Source organism: Alternaria arbusti (assembly GCF_024043155.1).
Source record: "Alternaria arbusti strain BMP 1465 chromosome Unknown scaffold_8, whole genome shotgun sequence".
Taxonomy (NCBI): Eukaryota; Fungi; Ascomycota; class Dothideomycetes; order Pleosporales; family Pleosporaceae; genus Alternaria; species Alternaria arbusti.
In genome coordinates, this window is record NW_026249948.1 from 443,325 (window position 1) to 461,022 (window position 17,698).

Consider the following 17,698-nt stretch of genomic DNA (forward strand, 5'->3'; position numbering starts at 1 on the left):
TCATTCTTACTTTTCTATAGTTCGCAGCTCCTTCTTTTTCACTTGCAAAACCAATTCGATGGCTTGCAGTATGTTAGCAACTCACATCGCGAAGAAGTGGTGTTGTTCGACGAGCATGGCTACGGCTGACAGCATGGAAGAGGGTTCAACCTCGCAGAGCTGTTCAGACCGGGGGCGGGCAAAACCCCAGTTCGGATGAGCAGCGTTCCAGCTAACTTGCCAATCTTGGGTAGCGGAATCCTGCGCGAGATGCATCCTTATGCAAATGGAATTTGAGCAAGCAAAATAAACGACGCTGCCAATCAAACCTTCGAACATCCAGTAGAAAGGGTACAAATATAGACTCCGAGGCGATTGCTCAGGGTTTGTGTTGGTTAGGCCTCCTCTCTGTTCTACAGTTCGTTGCATTGCGTGGTGCTGGCTCCTCGGAGGACCTCTCGATAGTGCGCGTCTGCTTCGGAGGGCCCGGTGATGCCAACCACCCCGCATTAGAAGACATCGAGGATGCAGGTGATCTAAAACGCGGACGGCCTTGAACATGTGGAACCCCGTATGAGATATAGAGCCAGGGCCAAAAGAGTGATTACCGAGCAAAACCCGATTCAGTGTGAACGATAGACTTCGATAGTATACGCGTGAGACGCTGAGAGCCACTGTTCACTTACCGACAGTACGTACCTCGATACGTACCACGCCTTACGCGAGACTCTTCACACGATAAAGATTCGGGACGGCCTCCCTACCTGAGCGAGGGGCTGCGTCTCACGGCCCGATTACGAGTGAACTCCACATCGCTTCCGAAATCTCATATCTAGCTTTCGGCGACGAGTGGGCCAGCAACAAAGTTTGCGGAATCAGTAGCGGCAGCGGGAGGATTGTTCGATCTCCAGAAAGAATGGTATCCACCTGGATAAAGAAAGCAGAACAGCCTCGGGAGTCTGCAATTGACAGCTGCCCCCTGTGTCTTGCGTCGGAACACCCTTTTGTATTTCGCTCGATGCGGCGTCCTATTGGGCAGGGCCAACTTTCCGAGTTGCATTCCAAGGAAGTTCCACCAACCCATTATTCACATCGATCTTGAAGGCCTGATTTGCGGACGGTAAATAAATCCGCTGTCGTTTCCAAGTTTGCAATGCGCGGAGATGCGCCAACGGACCGGCTAGTCCCAGATCTTGTCGTCTTGATGGAATGCAGGTGCGAAGACAGCGGGAGATGTACCATCTTGCTTCTCCAATGTGTACTAAGACCGAGACTACGGCTTCTAATGCCGAATCTCTACATACGTAGGATCACCAATGATGTCTTGAGCTTTATGGGTGCGTTCTGAGGATATTTCGCTTTTTGGACAGCCACAATATTGTCAAATGTCGAATCCGTATAGGCAGCGCGTTGGGCAGAAAGATTTGAATCCTAAAGTTTTGGCGCGCCGGACGTTGCTTCCAAGCCTGTCACTGGCACGCCACCACCTCCATTCCACGATTATTGACAGCCTTCACTTACGACGCCGTCGCTTGTCGCAACGGTTTTGCGGCTCATATGATCGCCATGAGGCACATATCACGCCCTTGGCCATTAACCAGCTTTTGCATAGTGGATATCTTACACCCATCACCACCTGGCACCCTGCCGCTTTCCGATTCACGACAACAAGCTGCATCCTAGTGAATGCCCTACTTTCTATCTGACACTCGCCATGGGCGGCTTTGATGGCCGAAAGCCACGCGATGCCGTGGAATGCTGACACAACCTCGCTCTTCGTGTCAGCTGCAGGTCCGTTGAAGGACGTCAGCCAACAAGGCTGCATATGACCCTATCCGGACATCTAGTTCGCATGGACAAGCAATCACGTTATCCTACGCCGACTAGACTGGGAATATTGATGGCTTGCGTCAACCGCCACGCGCGTCCTGCCTCGTGGACTGGGTCCAGCTAGCTGCGCTGACATCGGTGTGAGATTCTTCGCGAATAACGGTGTAGGGTTTGACGTCTACATCCCACGAAACCAGTGATGCACCCCGAAATCTGGCATTTTCACCGGCATTATCAGGATGAAGGACGTTCCATGCAGGTTGCATATGCAGGCACCATCGTACGAGTAGTGGTTCATGGCTTTTGTGTTGCATCGCGAGTCGCGCATGTATCCCTCAGGGTCGGACTTATATCCATGTTCAGACGACAGCTATATGCGAAGTACGTTCCCAGATCCGGTATGTACCGGTAAGATGAATACAGTACATCACCAAGTGAGTAAGTGGAAGGTAGATCGGTGGGTGGCCTCGGAAATAATCAGAGACCTATTTACGACTCAGATGCGAACGGTCTGATGGCTCTAGACTCTGAATTCTGGAGTCAACGGGTAGCTGCTGTAACCCTATTGTCGTCCCCGGGCTTATCGCTGGGGTCATGTGGTTGTAGGGGACATCGGGTCAGGCTGGAATAGATGACGGAAGGTGTCAGAAATTGCCCTCTCGATATTCGCCTTGCGTGTGTGACTACGTATACCCTCGATCTGTGACGTTGAGTAACCCACGCGGTTGGGTGTCAGGCCATGTGCGCAACGTCGCGCAAGATTTCACGACATCGGTCCTACACTGAACCATGAAAAGAAATCGGCATCGTCTCAGGACCAAGCTCTCTGCTCCTCTCGTCCATCCATTGAGACCTAGTGTCAGGTACCGACGGCGCGTTCCCTCGAATCAGGCTATATATTCAGACCCTTCCACCGGGCCTTTCGGATTATACCCCCCAACTCTGCCTAAGAAGCGTGGGGGGTTGCATTCCAGATCGTCCAGGTCAGAAGGACCGATGGCGTGCCGTGGCTTTCCTGCTTTGTCGCTGTTGAATCCGCATAGCTGGTATCAACGTTCGTCATTGCGCCGCTGGGGAAAGTGTACCGGTCCCATCGGATGCGGGTTTGGGCCAGACGAACGTAACCGTAACCGCCCTCCCAAGCCGCGAAACAGAGATGTGCGACAACACCCCACGCATGCCGTTTTTTGAACCTAGTACCCTGGGCCGATCTGCCTAACGGCTTGTGTCGCTTTACAGTGGGCTCCGGCAGTGCGATGAAGGATTACTCTTCTTATTGTGGATGCTTACTTTACTCGCTTCTGAAAAGATGTTGATAATCATCGCCCGGTTACATGCACATGGACTTTCTGAGTTGCGGCTGCATGCTGCGCGCTCGAGTCATGAATCCCACAGCAACGCCAGGCGACGAGTTCGCTCCAACGAGGTCGCGGAGGAAGCTCGCCAAAGCGTTTGATTGCTGGTAAGCGGATTGGAGGAAGAACGTGCCCGCAGGAATCTAGATGCTGTGGCACGGTTGGTGCTTACGGTTACCGTGTGCACCAGCGCCGCACTATAGCTCCTCACCTTATCACCGAGGCAGATCGTGATCGCCCATTAAGCCATGCGTTCCCTGCGACGTTGCCATGAGAGCTCTGTGAGCGGAGTGGGTACCAGCGTGCATTTCTGTGCCGTGAGGCTACCTGCATATATACGTGTCGTCATCGTACTGAGAAATAAGAGAATGCCGGCCTGCTATCGGACCTATTTCAACAAGTGCTGCAATGCCATGTGTACGAGCATGCCTAGCCCATGCAGGGTTGAGTGCATCGCGATCTGACATGCACCGCCCAAAGCCAAACGCCGCCCGGCTGAACACACGGGCTGTGTGCGAGACAAAACATTGCCAAGAACAAAACTGTGCCCCATGAAAAATCCAATCCGAAGTAAATGCGAAGACATGCAGTGCCGTTTTCCCATACCAATAACACAATACCGTCGGGAGCACACCCAGCCAATGCAACCTAATCGTAAGGCCGTAGTGCGTCGTTGCCGGTCCGAGCCTTGTAAACCGCCCTCCGACGACCCACCAGATATCATGACTCCTTTTTGCGCCCGTAGAAACACCGATTGAATAAGGAACCCTAAATGCCAAGTCTGAACCTCAAAGGTCGTGTTGTACCTCCACATGCCGACGTTGTGGCATCGCCATGAGAGCCGTGCGCAAGGACCCGAGTCCCACGCCGACCAAGCCAACAAGCGACGTGATAACGACTCTCCTATGGTGATGAGCCGAAATTGGTGAGTGAAGATCCCATGCGGAACGTTCACAATCCGAGTGTTGGCAAAGAAAAACTCTTTCGTGCGTCCTGCAGGGCTCACGTAGCGAGAAAGTCCCAGCCCCGGAGTTTTATCAGCCTCTCCCAATCCCAGCTCTCCTTTTGCACCTCTGGGTCGGGGGATGACATCAGCTCCCAGACCTGGTCGACGACTTCTTTCGCGAAGCCGATGTTGCCTAGGCCTGTGCAAGCAATGAGGCCGTTGAACGCCCGGTTGATCTCCACACGTTGCTCTTCCTCGAATGCCGCGCACCCGATTAAGAACAGGGGAAGTAAAACGTTACTTTGAACCCACCCTTCCGCTGGCAGTTCGTTGATGTATCGGATGCCGTCGTCGACAGCGCTCTTGATGAATGGATGTGGTTTCGAGTCTTTCGTTGTGCGGTAGAGATAGACCCATGTTGCCTGGCGATAGAGCATCGAGATGGTGTAGCGCGGAGATCCGGGTGGATGGGGGCATACCCATCCGCGAAGGCCGGCGTCGATGGCGTGGGCGGCGAGCAATGCCTCGTAGTCCATGACAGGCTCCTCTTTGTCATCAATGCGACTGCGTATTTTTCGTCGCAGGTTGCTGATCTTGGATATGAAGCCGAAGAGTCCGTCAGAAACACCGATCAATCCCGCGGTCTCCGGGCTGATCTTGAAAGGGAGGTTGAAGTCGTCCATCATGGGGACCTCGGTGCCGTCAAGGGATGTGATCTGACTGGCGATCCAGTGGTAGTAGAAAAACTCGTCGAACAGTGTCTGGAACTCCGGGTTAGAAGACTTCTGTGTCATCGCGATCTGTTTTGCTGCAATCATGTGCATCCGGTATTCGCCGGAGGTGTTACCATCGCAGATGGAATGCAGAAGGTGCAGTAATATCTGAGCAACGTTAGAGTCCTCATAGACCATGACACCACCTTCACCAGCTTTTTGCCGTTCGATGTCGTGCTTGAGAAGCTGCAAAGCCTTGCCCCGGTGAAAGACCTGTCTGTCCTCGTACTCCTGTAATGGAGTGACCGAGTACATGTGGGAAGCCGAAAGGCACAGCACGGAGTGCATCAGGCCTTCGTGTTGGAGCGCCATAGGCAGGAGGATCTTGGTGAAGGGGTTCGACGACTTGTCCCCGTGTAACGTTAGAACAGCACTCGCTCTGCTGGAGAAATGTTGCAAAAGCTGACGGTCAAGATCATTCTCGACACCTTCCATGAGAGGCGGGAGGTCGAACTTGACATCCGAACTTCGCTTCCGAGCTGTTGGATGGTTAGCTTGGCCCACTACCAAAAAGCAAACAAGCAAGATCACATACCTTCTGCGGCCCGTTCCTTGCCGCTCTTCCATATTTCGACGGGCTTGTAGCCTTCGCAATGGATGTTGTTCTTCTGACACGACAAGCCTGGACAGCATTAGTACCTATTTCATGACCACGATGCCGGGGCACAATTACAGAATGGCTTGGTCTCGTCGCACTTCTTCTTCCTTTTCCGACATGTCGTGCACCCCGTCTTCGATCGGGCTTTTGCTTGCTTAGCAAGAGTGGTAGGTGAGCGAGGAGGGTGTATCCTGGGTCGGCCGCGGGCGCGGCGAATCCGTACAGGTTCGGTTGGGGAGATGGGCGTGTCTTCCGGAGACGCCTCTTCCTTGACATCGGCCAACTGAAGTTCCGTCTCTTCCACCTTGGGCACTACTTCGAGGGAACCCGTTCGTACATCTGATCGCTCCTCTGATTGTGATTCCGACGGGCTAAATATGTTCGAATCGAAGTTGGGAGTGGTAAACGGGGAGTCGCTAGCGGACGACATGGAGGGCTGGGGCGATGAGCTTGTGCTCAAGCGGTTGCGAGCGCCTGGCGGCGAAGGGCCGAAGGAAACGGTCGAGATCATTCGAGCCAGAGTTGGGAAGGTTGTTGGACTACTGGTGGGAAGAAGCGCGCATTGGATGTCCAGTCCGTTCTGCGCGCGAGTGGTAACACGAAAGAGTGATGTTCCTCTAGATGCGTCGGAGCCGAGCACGATTCAAAGCAACGAGTGGCAACCAGGGGGTGTCTTGTACTTCTGCCGTTCAATGCTAAGCAGAATAGTACAAGTGGTAGAACGACGCAGCAGCTGTTCCAACGAGAGTAGAGCAGAGTGTCGCAGAGGGGTCCAAGCGGTCCGCTCCTGATGCCTCGAGCGATCGCACGGTAGGTTGCGTGAGAGCGGGGGAATGCGTCTTTAGCGAGTCGTGGGCGTCCGCGGAACGTCCAATAGGATCTGGGTGGAACTAACGGCAAAACTGCGTCGTTCCGAGATGAACGGCTGAGCTGAACACAGACCCGGTGCGAGAGCAGGGGTGGGCGAAAGCCAGTTATGTTGGAATTGCAACAGGGTAAGCGGTCGATGTCGATGTCGTACACCCAGGGGGGTTGTGAGTAGCGTGGGCTTGCGGAGAAGCGACAGAAAGTGTGTGAGAGGAGATCTGCTTGAACGAGTGGGATTTGTCGCTAGGTATTAAGTGCAGCGTGGATAGCTTCGAACCGGGTTGCGCAGCAAGGTAAAGGCGAGAGGATATAGTGTGTTCAAGTAGCGTCGCAGCGACGACACCAATTCGCCTCTAATGATGGTAATGGAGGATAATCCTAGAACGAGTCCACTGGTCCCGCTGTAACCATCGCCCTGGGCCGCCGTCGACTTAAAACAGTGAGTAGGCCGACGCTCGATTTGAAGCACCGGGCAGGCGAAGGACAGTGTTGACGACAACCCAAGACGTAGCGAGGGCTGCAGTTGGCTTCGTGAACAGTCGCCGGTGTGAGCGCTAAGTCGTCTGGAGGCTGTAAACCTCGTGGAGCATTGAAACGTGATGTTCCTAGTGTATGTATCGAATGGTGCATGAATCGCTTTCGAGCGGCTTCATATCTTGGTTCGCAGGCCTAGCCACTCCTCAGATCTCGTTGGCTGCACCGTCTTCAGCTCAAGGCGGACAATTCAGGATCAGCAGCAGGTCTTGTGCAAACGCCGTAGGACACCTTTCCCGGCGATGCACTACTTTGATCGCTCAATCGCTGACAATCAGATTCGGTTCGCCATGTATTTGAATTGCTCCATGTGCTATCCATCATCACCACACAAACGCCATCATTTCACGGCCGCGCACGCAAATGGCTAGTCGGTACGCGATACTTGAGGCGCCCCTAGCCGATAATCAGCCCCACGCTAGGATGCCCAGCCCATCGTGCTACATCTCCGCGATGTCTTGTGTGTGTGACCTGACGACACTACTTCTCCACCTTTGCGATCCGGTCGAATCGGACCTTGTCATCTGGTTATAGAGAGTTATTGAGCGCAGCCGGCAAGACGATCTTAACATGCTGACATCCCGACCAGGCCGCATCGAGTGTTTCCAGCATCAAGCCACACCTGGCACGTCAGGGATTGCGAGGCCTGGAGATCATCACAATAATGACAGCAGCGTCTGGTAGGTCCAGCGATTAACGGCCGGCCAAAGTTTGTTTGAGATGTCATAAGCTCGCATACACCCTCCCCGCAATTGGTAAGCCTATCAGCAGGTCGCGATCAGAGCACTGCAATATTTTGTCGTTGGGTTGGGCATTTTTTTCGCAAGCAGTATAGATGTCAATTTTCAAGCAAGGGCTTCCGCTTTTTGAACTTCGTGCTTTCGAAACCGTGGTGTCGCACGGTGGACTTCCCTGCGTGCTGAGGATCTGGTTACTTTGCGGCCGGAGCGGGACGACGGGCACAAAGGCACGCTCCCAAAGCTGGCTCCAGGGCGGGTTTCCGCAGTACCCTGACTTCGGTCCCAGCCGAAAGCTTTGACGGACTCGAGTGCAGAGCCCGATAACAAGCCGCCTCTCCTTGCGTGACGAGATGGTCAGGCATGCTCTGAAGGACCAAGGTTTTTGCAGTCTTGAGTCGCGTCGAAATGTGATTTGGGCAGCATGCTACGGCGTTCTTCGACAACCGCTCGCAAGTGCCTAGACCCATCACCGGCAGATGACCGTGAATCAAGTTGTCGAAGCTCCTCATTTGGCATGATTCGATGAAAAGTATCATGTCTCGGACCCGCCGTCTCATCGCAAGGTGGAGCCTAGTTTCCATTCTCGATCTTACCGTCCCCAATTTGGAATCAGCAGTGGTCTTCTCTAAAGTAAATGCCCGTCTCGACGAGTGCATGACGTAGCACACGACTCGTTGCACAGTATTCTGACAACCGACACAGAGATCAGATGAACTCAAGAAAGATGGGTCAGACAATTGTCCCTGCGTGGTGATAGCGGCGCCCCGATGGCTGACCGTGATTAGCCCGTTTTTGCGTAACGAAAATGACGGACGTATGCAGCCGAAGGGGACAGGCGAATGACTTGCATAAGGACCTTAGCTGCGTGCTTTGGCTGCGGGGTCACTTCCCGTCCCATTCGCCAACACTGTTGACGCAGACAACAGGTGCAGACGGCTGCATATGCAGCAAGTGTTGAGCCATGATCAAGACAGGTCTGGTCTGGAGTTGGGCGACTCGCAGTAGTAGTATCAAGGGTTCCATGAACGGTTCGTGAAAACCACCGACCATTCCGTTTGACATCTGTCATGACGTCTTGTCCGGTACTTGCGTGGGTACAATATCAGGAGATGATCAGACGTGTTCTTGCCCTGGAGGCCACCCGTGTCTGCTGTACATGAGCCAGGATGAGGTTTGTTGAATGCGCAGTGCGACTCCTGCATGTTTGTGGCGCGGGCTGAGTGCTTTGCATGCCGGTCTCGTTCCGAAGTTCCGCCTTGGGTGCTAACGCGACTTCATTTGCAGCCTCATACGAAGATTCCGAGTTGCTACTCACAATTATATCCTGATAGTGTTCGGTGTGCCTCGTAACGCCGTCACAAGACTTCTACCTGGCCGATACAGTGCATGTTTGCTTACCATAAGGAACCCACGGCTCCCTAGATTTCCCAGCGGATGCAGGCGCGGGCGGGTGATCGACTAAATTCGAAAAGTACGGGACTGTTTGTTGCCGCTGTCTGCGAACACGTATGCGGCGGGGCCTGCTTGACTCTTCTAGGGTTGACCTGCAGTAAAAGTTGCATACATACATAGGCAGGAGCTAATGAACCACACCAAAACAAACCCAGTAGACGGAAACGATGTGGGTGTAGAAATGCTTCTAACGGCAGGTGGTGCTGCGAGGGTTGGGTGGATGTGTTTCGGGCTTACCTAGGTGATTGACGAGCTCTGCCGCAGCAGGTATTGTGTCGTAGCTCCAAAAACAGCAGCTTGTATCGCCCACGTTGCAAATTGTTATGAGGTAGGCGATACGTCGCTCGTGGTGCCTTTTCGTGGTACGGACAGCAGGGTGGTAATGTTCACGTGATCTGGGATCAGACGCGCGGATCAATTGGTCCCCGAGCTCCGACGCGCTTAGACGCGTTCGGCCATGTTGTCACTGCTCAAGCATCAACTAACGAGACAACATCACCGCCTCACCATATCAACCAGCGTGCGAGCACCATGCGTACAGAGACTTAGAGTCGCCTAAATCACACTGAGTAGCGGCTGCAACTATGTTCAACTTCACGCCCCTACTGGGCGCACAGAGCTCCTCACCCGCGTCGCAGTCATTGCTGGAGTTCGATGGAGGCATACAAATTTTGATCGATGTTGGCTGGGATGAAGATTTCAGTGTAGAGAAGCTCAAAGAGATAGAGAGGTAGGTCCTTGATCTCGCCGCGAACGCGATGTGGAGCACAGCTGAAGTATGGGCTGTTCATATATGCTACACGCGCCTGGGAAGCACTGGCAGCGGGTAGCAAAGTCGCTATATAGCAATGCACCATACATACACGATGACTAATTCAGATACTGCAGACATGTCCCCACCCTCTCATTCATCCTGCTTACTCACGCGACTACTGCGCATCTCGGAGCCTACGTCCACTGCTGCAAGAACTTCCCTCTGTTCACGCGAATCCCCGTCTACGCGACAAACCCCGTCATATCGCTCGGCCGAACGCTGCTACAAGACTTGTACGAATCCACGCCGCTCGCCTCGTCCATCATCCCCGCCGAAGCTCTCAGTGAGTCCGCATACTCCTTCTCCTCGGCGCTCACGGGTGGAAAGAATCCCAACATTCTTCTCCAGGCGCCTACATCGCAAGAGATTGCCGATTACTTCGCCCGTATCAATCCCCTTCGATATTCTCAACCGCATCAGCCCATCCCTTCGCCGCATTCGCCTCCGCTCAATGGTCTCACCATTACCGCATACAGCGCTGGACACACGTTGGGAGGTTCAATATGGCATATACAGCATGGGATGGAGTCGGTCGTATATGCCGTCGACTGGAACCAAGCTAGGGAACATGTCCTCTCCGGAGCTGCGTGGCTCGGAGGGCCTGGCACTGGTGGCTCGGAAGTTCTGGAGCAGTTGCGTCGTCCAACTGCCTTGATCTGCAGCAGCAAAAACACCAGTATGGTCAAGGTGGCTAGATCGCCCAACAAGCGAGATGAAGCCCTCCTCGAGATGATTCAAGACACAGTGGCCAAGGGTGGAACCGTCTTGATCCCCTCAGACTCAAGTGCTCGGATACTGGAACTGGCATATCTTCTCGAAGAAACATGGGAGCGGGAGGCAACAAACGCGGAAGGGGGCGGCTCACTACAAAGCGCAAAAGTCTATCTTGCGAGTCGAACGGGGGGTGCAACAATGCGATACGTACGCAGTATGTTGGAATGGATGGAGGAGGGCATCGTGAAGGAGTTTGAAGCCAGCGCTGCGGATCAAGATCGGAGGAACAAAAGCGGCAAAGAGGAAGACCGCGCCAGGGTCCCGTTCGACTTCAAACATATCACACTGGTTGAGCGCAAGACCCGCGTAGCTAGGATGCTAGGCGCCAATGGGCCGCGAGTGATACTGGCAAGCGACGCGACGCTTGAGTGGGGATTCTCAAAAGATGCCATTCGAAGTCTGGCGGCCGACGAGAAGAATTTAGTCATTCTCACAGAGAGAGCTGGTCAACTGGGCGCTCAAAAGAAGGGTCTCGGCCGATATCTCTGGGAACTGTGGAACCAGCGCAATGCATCGCCAGGGCAGGACGCCCCTTCTACAACCATAATCGACGCCGCGGGCGACCAAGCGCCGCTCAATACTGTACGGACAGTCGCACTCCAGGGAGACGAGGTTCCGCTTTACCAGCAGTTCCTTGCCGGCCAGAGACAACGGCAAACTACCATGGGCGGTGATAATGCAGCAATGCTCGAAACATCCGCTGATGTTGTCGACGACCGATCATCCACCGAGTCAGAGAGTTCGGAAGGCTCGGGTGATGGATACCGAGGAAAAGCCCTCAACGCGACCGTCGCCCTTCAACATGCACGAAACAAGCTTGTCATGACAGACGCGGAGTTGGGTGTCAACGTACTCTTACGCCGCAAGAACGTCCACGACTATGAAGTGCAAGGAAAGAAAGGAAAAGAGAAGATGTTCCCGTTCCAGGCCAAGAAGCGTCGAGCGGACGACTTTGGTGATCTGATCCGACCCGAAGATTTTGCGCGCGCGGAAGAGGAAGACAACACTGCTGGGGAAGCTCTTCGTGGGGAGGGAACCAAGAAGGAGAACGCTGTTGGCCAGAAGAGGAGGTGGGACGACCTACTGAACAACACCGACACTAACAAGGCTAACGCCAATCAAAAACGACGGAAAGACAAAGAGGCTCGAGAAGGCGAGGACGGAGAATCAGACAGCGAACCAGAAGACGATCCAGACAAAGTGGAAGGCCCATCGAAAGTCGTCATTGAGTCGGAATCCCTGGAAATCCGGTGTCGCATTGCCTTTGTCGACTTTTCAGGCCTACACGACCGCCGCACGATTCAACAGCTTATCCCACTGATCAAGCCTCGCAAGCTGATCTTTGTAGGTGGCGAGGAAGGCGAGACTCTAGAACTCGCAGAGATCAGTCGCATAGCGCTGAACGCAAACACCGATTCTGCCAACGCCATCGATGTCTTCACACCCACAGTCGGCGTGATGATCGACGCCAGTGTCGATACGAACGCCTGGAGTGTTAAGCTCAGCCGCAGCATGGTGCGCAACCTCCGTTGGCAGAATGTCCGCGGCATGGGTGTCGTGGCCATCACCGGTCGCCTCGCAGCTGCAAGCTTGGAGCCCGAAGTCAAGGAAGAGGCAGATACGCCCGCGAAGAAGAAGGCTCGACTCGACGCGCCTGCCGTTCCCGTATCTAGCGACAAGAATGACGATACACCCATTCTCGATGTCGTTCCCACAAACATGGCCACCGCCGTTCGATCCGTCGCACAACCTTTCCATGTCGGCGATCTTCGTCTTGCCGATCTGAGGAAGCTCATGAATGCTAATGGCATGCAAGCGGAGTTTAGAGGCGAGGGTGTGTTGGTCATCAATGGGACAGTAGCTGTGAGGAAGACAGCTACTGGCCAGATTGAGATTGATGGAGGGGCTTATGGTCATCTGGATCCTAGGAATAATGATGCTGCGACGTTCTCTAGGGTCAGGAGGCAGATTTATGAGGGCTTGGCTGTGGTTGCTGGAGGTTGAGCGTTGAGAGATACAGATTAGGTATTATGTTAGGCATCGTGGGTTACGATACATTGCTCATTGCTGAGAATGTTACGATCAAAGAAGGTATGGCATCTCATCATATCCGACGACCATCATCCCGGTCAGCTTCTTCATACTTCAGTGTTTGTCGTGTCATCATTACTTTGTGGTACTAAAGACAGAGGGGACGTCAATTCGTTCCGTTACCAAAGATACTTTAATAAACTCCAACCGAGCGATATCACCAAACAGTGTTCTCCTCCATCGACATTACCTGTCTGAGCAAAGCTGCGATCTCTGTACGCCCATACAACTCTGCCATGTCTAGAGCGGTTCGACCATTTGTACTAGTTATACGAGAATCGGCACCTTGCTGCAGCAACATCTCCACCACGTCATAATAGCCGTATTCTGCTGCCCATATCAAAGCAGTCTTCTTGCTCTGATCCTGATGGTCAAGCTTCACCTCCCGACCCGCTAGTAAAGCGCCCACTGTTGGAGGGGACTGGCGGTCCAGAGCCCAAGCAAGTGGTGTCCATCCGCTCACATCTTCTTCGTTCTCATCTCCACACCGATATTTGATCAAGGCTCTTACGCAATCTGTGTGGCCGCCGCCACAGGCTAGAGAAAGAGCACTTCTACCGTCATTGTCTTTGCTTTGCCTGTCGATGTTGTAGTCATCCCTCATAAGGACATCAATGGCCTCTCCTTGGCCGTTGTTGGCAGCCCATAGCAATGGTGTCCGGCCCTTCTTGTCTTTGAGATTTGTGTCCACACCCGGTTGCTTGAGTAGCATCTTCAAGGCCTGTAGAAAGCCTTCGCCTGCAGCCCAAGACAGTATTGAGCGGCCCTGGCGGTCGACATGGTTGACATCCACAGCTTTGTGGGCAAGCAGAGCACGCCCAATCACCGTGTGGTCTCTTTCCATGGCCCAGAAAAGAGCTGTCCATCCGTTGTTATCCTGGTGTTCAGGCCGGCAATCATGCCGGTTAAACAGCATCTGAAAGATTTCCTGGTGACTGTTTCCAGCCGCGTACGATAAGGCAGAACGACCGGACGGTCCTTCGGCATTGATACTGGTACGTGTATCATGCAGGAGAGTTCTTACAACCTCAACGTGGCCATGATGAGAAGCTATAGTTAATGGAGTGTGTAGTTCAACTACGCGCGAATTAGGGTTTGCACTATGCTGAAGCAGCACCTCCACCGATTTTGCACTTCCCATCCTCGCGGCCCAAAATAGAGCACGATCTTTGCTGAGCTGTTCGGTTGGCATGCGCAAGCAATCGTTGAGCATGACTGCACAGTCAAAGAACGCAGCCACCATGACAGTGTCGAAATAGTCTGGTAGCACATACTCCATATCCGTCTCAAACCAATAGTATTTGAGCCAATTTGTGAGCATGCCACTCCCGGGTTGTGTCAAACTGCGAAAAGCTTCCTGGGTAGATCTGTCGACAACGGTCTCGCATTGTGCATAATGTCTAGCCCAGTGCATTGCAGCATAGTCGTAAAACTGGTATCGCTCAGCGATAGACACGCGGGTTCTTTCATCGGATCCGTCACCGGTATCCATGATGGTATCTCCTTTCATGTCGAAACCCAAGTCGAATAAAGATTCTGAATCGGTGTCTTCTTGCACACCAGCAATTGTGTCGTCCTCATCCCACGGAAGGGTCGGGAGTATGAAGATATCGGTCGCGAATTCCTCAAGAGAAAGGTATCGAATACATGTGGAAGCCATATGGAGCGCTGCCGTCGGAGTCGAAGTACCAAATTCTTGAACTGTACTGTCTGGCGATGACAGTGCATGTCCGGTCAGAAAGTCTTTCACAGACTGATGGATAAGAGACACCTTCTGCGCCTCGATACGAACGAAAGGGCCCACAACAAGTTGTAACATCTGCTCGAGCGCGGTCTGACGGTCTTCCATCACCTCGGCAACAGTCTGATAGCCCTCCAGGCTGCCATCAATGGTGTAGGCTATGTTCATTTCGTCTAACGACAGATGCCTCGAACTTCCCAGCAAGAGGCGTAAGACGGTGGAGGCGATGATTTTCCTACTATCGGGTATACGGTAGAGAAACTCCGCATACGTCGCTTGTAGCTCACGGGGGAAGTCGTTGATAATTCGCTTGAGATCTCTCTTCGACGTAGAAGGACTATCCTCAAGTGACTTGAGTACGATGTTTAGCCACAGGAATGACTTTTCCGCCTTTTCCGTGAGCAGCGCTTCCAATTCAGCAATGGTCTCGGCCGAGCAGCCCAGCTTGCTGGCGATCCGCCCAAGCTTATTGCGAATAACGAGTCGAATCTCTTCGCTGATTCTGGCTTGGTTTCCATCTAGTGGCAGGACAGTGTTCTGGGTTTCTTCAAGAACGCTGAGGTCTTGCGGTGAAGGTCGACTAGTGAACAGGAACTTGACAAAACTTCGTGAGCGACGGGTCGCACGACGCGCTTCCTGCACCAGCTGCTTGATTGCCTGGAGGAACAGCCGCCGAGTGTTTGGTTCGCATTCGTCGATCGCATCGACGATAATACCGAATGAACCTAGCCTCGCTTCTTTCACAATACGAACGAAGATCTCCCATAGAGCGTGAAATGAATCCACAAGATGATGGCCTGTGGCTTCCCATCTCGACTTCATGTATTTGATGAGACTTCGGTGTCGTAGCAGGATCTGGTGTAGGATGCTCTTCATTATTTCTTTTGCATCCCTCTGCGTACCTACTTTGTCGTCACAAAAGAAGTAGAAGACTTCTGGTCCGGATGAAGATGGAGACTCGATCGCCAGGTGCTCGGTGAGGTACAAAGAAAGCATCGTCTTTCCGCAACCTGGTTCACCTGTGACCCACAATAAGCCCGTCTCGTTAGATGTGAGCCAAGACATATACTGTGGATCGTTAAGAATCCAGCTGCAAGTGCCCTCCACAGGTTTAGGTAGTTGATTTCGATAGTCTTCGAGACCTGTGGAGTAGAGCAGGCTCATACAGCGCTTCTCATTTGATTGCAGAGCTAGTGACTTCTATTAGCGAGAGCGAGAAAATGTTTTAGCGATACGTACACATGTTCGCCGAATGCCTATTTGACTTCGCTTCCTGACACAGTCGTTTGAGTTGACTGACGACCATGGAATAATCATTGTTGCTCCTCGACTCGAAGCGACACATAGCCCTGTGGTCAGCATTCAAGGGAATGACCATCTCGCCGCGGATCCCCATAACGGCCGAGGGGCGATCGACGACCTGGTCAACGGTGACGATGTTAGCATGAACCACACGAGTTATAGGAGCACTTACCACTTTGTTGAAGGGAGGCAGGATGTGCCGTTCATAAAAGGTAACAATCTTGAGGAAGTCCAATTGTTTGCAAAATGATTCGAAAAGGACGGCTAGTTCTTCGGATCCCAAGCTCAACGCCTTGATAAGATCACTGCGGACGGCTGGAATTAGGAAGAAGGCATTTGCTATATCACCGATAGCCACTCCTAGGTCTGCTATTGCTGAGCCGCGGTGAGGAGTACCAAAAAAGACGATGGCGGTGGTAGAGGCCAGGATGTCTTCATAGTGGCTGTGTTCTTGAGCTAGAAGCAGTGCCTTTGAGGCTGCAGTCAGTCAACAGCACAAAGTCTCTCAAAAGTTGGATCATATGTACCCGCTTACACACAAGTCCACCTAGACTATGACAAATGAAGATGATTGGGCGCGGAGGCTGTGGAGCGTAAAATCAGCGGAGATAGTCAAGTGCTCCCATGTTTTCTTACAGTAGCTTCGGACGATTGATCCAGTTGGCGGCGTAACTCCGCAAGGAGTCCAAGTGAGTAGTCGGTTATTGTACTCACGTTCTTGCTGAGCAAAATCTCGGCTGCGTAACCATACGTGAAGATGCGCGCGCGTGGCAGGTCAATCGGTAGAAGGTCCTTAAGCCATGACTTGCCTGTTTTCTCGTGGGTCCACGTCAAGTCAGACTTGCCATTAAGCCCGTGAATGGCCACTATGTCAACTCCTTGGTCTTGCGGACCGTCGGTGATGTGTGTGCCGTCATATTCAACATTGAGACCATAGCGACTTTTGGAGGTGGGACTCTTATTACGTTTGGGCTTTGTAGCAGTCGAGGTTGCGATGGAAGGAGCAGAGCTTGGCGCGCAAGGAACCGACTGAATGTTATAGTTTGGCTGAGATGGCTATTTGGTTGTCAACGTTGAGTCTCGATCGTGCCTCATGGACCACAGCATCCATCTGAACTAACCTGGTTCTGGCTGGAACTGTCGGGCGCTAGCGACTTAGGCTTCCGAAGCTCGCGGTATTTTCGGATAATTGTTTTAGTAACCATCTCATCGTCTCATTCAGCAGTAGTTAGACTGCTATCCGTAAGGCAAGTGTGAAAATAAGCTGAGACCGAAGAGCGGGGGGAAATGTACGTATCGTTTCCGCAGCTGTGTTCCCCTTACCCGCGCTAATCATGAACGGGCGAAGGCACGCGCATGCAAGGATTCAATTTCGCACGCCGTGCAGCCGACGTGACATGGCATGCAACTCTGCGGCACAGTTGCAGCACCCACAGTATCTACTCTTTGTCCGAGTAGAACGAGTTTTCTTTGGTCTTGCCAGGGGATCGAGTACGATACTATGGACCTTGCGAGTGAGTCTCGACGTCACCAGATCCGTATTGCGCGCCACCAAATATTGGCAGAACGCCTTCAGCGACGACGAAAGGGTCAGTATTGCGCTTCTCGTGTGACCCGGTAGCTCCTCCCATCACAATGTCGGATCCCGACACGGTACGACCTGCCGCTATCATTGCGGGACCTCGGGACCGCCCGCGGGCCTCTCGAAGGCGCGATCGCTCTTAGCCCCGATGGATCATAACTTGTCCAGCCGACCGTATGGGGTCGCTTCCAAATTACACACTACGGTCGCATCATAAGGATGGCCATCTCCGAATCCTTTCTTTGGTCACTAACGCATGACCTTATTTGCTTTGCGCAGCTAAACATACATGGGTAGCGCTCGCCTATTGGTCATGTCCT

General features: G+C 53.0%; 3 protein-coding genes across 3 annotated transcripts; 1 reads left to right on the plus strand and 2 right to left on the minus strand.

The window, feature by feature from the left end:
* Positions 1-4,166: 4,166 nt before the first annotated feature.
* Positions 4,167-5,992, minus strand: J4E86_006514 (uncharacterized protein; the record flags this gene model as incomplete). The annotated part of the gene is made up of 3 exons (XM_051447042.1): positions 4,167-5,362; positions 5,419-5,505; positions 5,557-5,992. The coding sequence occupies 3 exons, from the start codon at positions 5,990-5,992 to the stop codon at positions 4,167-4,169; spliced, it is 1,719 nt and encodes a 572-aa protein (XP_051301527.1).
* A 3,666-nt stretch (positions 5,993-9,658) lies between these two features.
* J4E86_006515 (uncharacterized protein) lies at positions 9,659-12,666 on the plus strand (the record flags this gene model as incomplete). The annotated part of the gene is made up of 2 exons (XM_051447043.1): positions 9,659-9,804; positions 9,963-12,666. The coding sequence occupies 2 exons, from the start codon at positions 9,659-9,661 to the stop codon at positions 12,664-12,666; spliced, it is 2,850 nt and encodes a 949-aa protein (XP_051301528.1).
* Positions 12,667-12,910: 244 nt separating this feature from the next.
* J4E86_006516 (uncharacterized protein) lies at positions 12,911-17,001 on the minus strand (the record flags this gene model as incomplete). Its single annotated transcript, XM_051447044.1, has 7 exons — positions 12,911-15,513; positions 15,661-15,684; positions 15,734-15,914; positions 15,969-16,273; positions 16,332-16,380; positions 16,433-16,852; positions 16,918-17,001. 7 exons carry the CDS (start codon positions 16,999-17,001, stop codon positions 12,911-12,913), a joined length of 3,666 nt encoding a protein of 1,221 aa, XP_051301529.1.
* Positions 17,002-17,698: the final 697 nt, after the last annotated feature.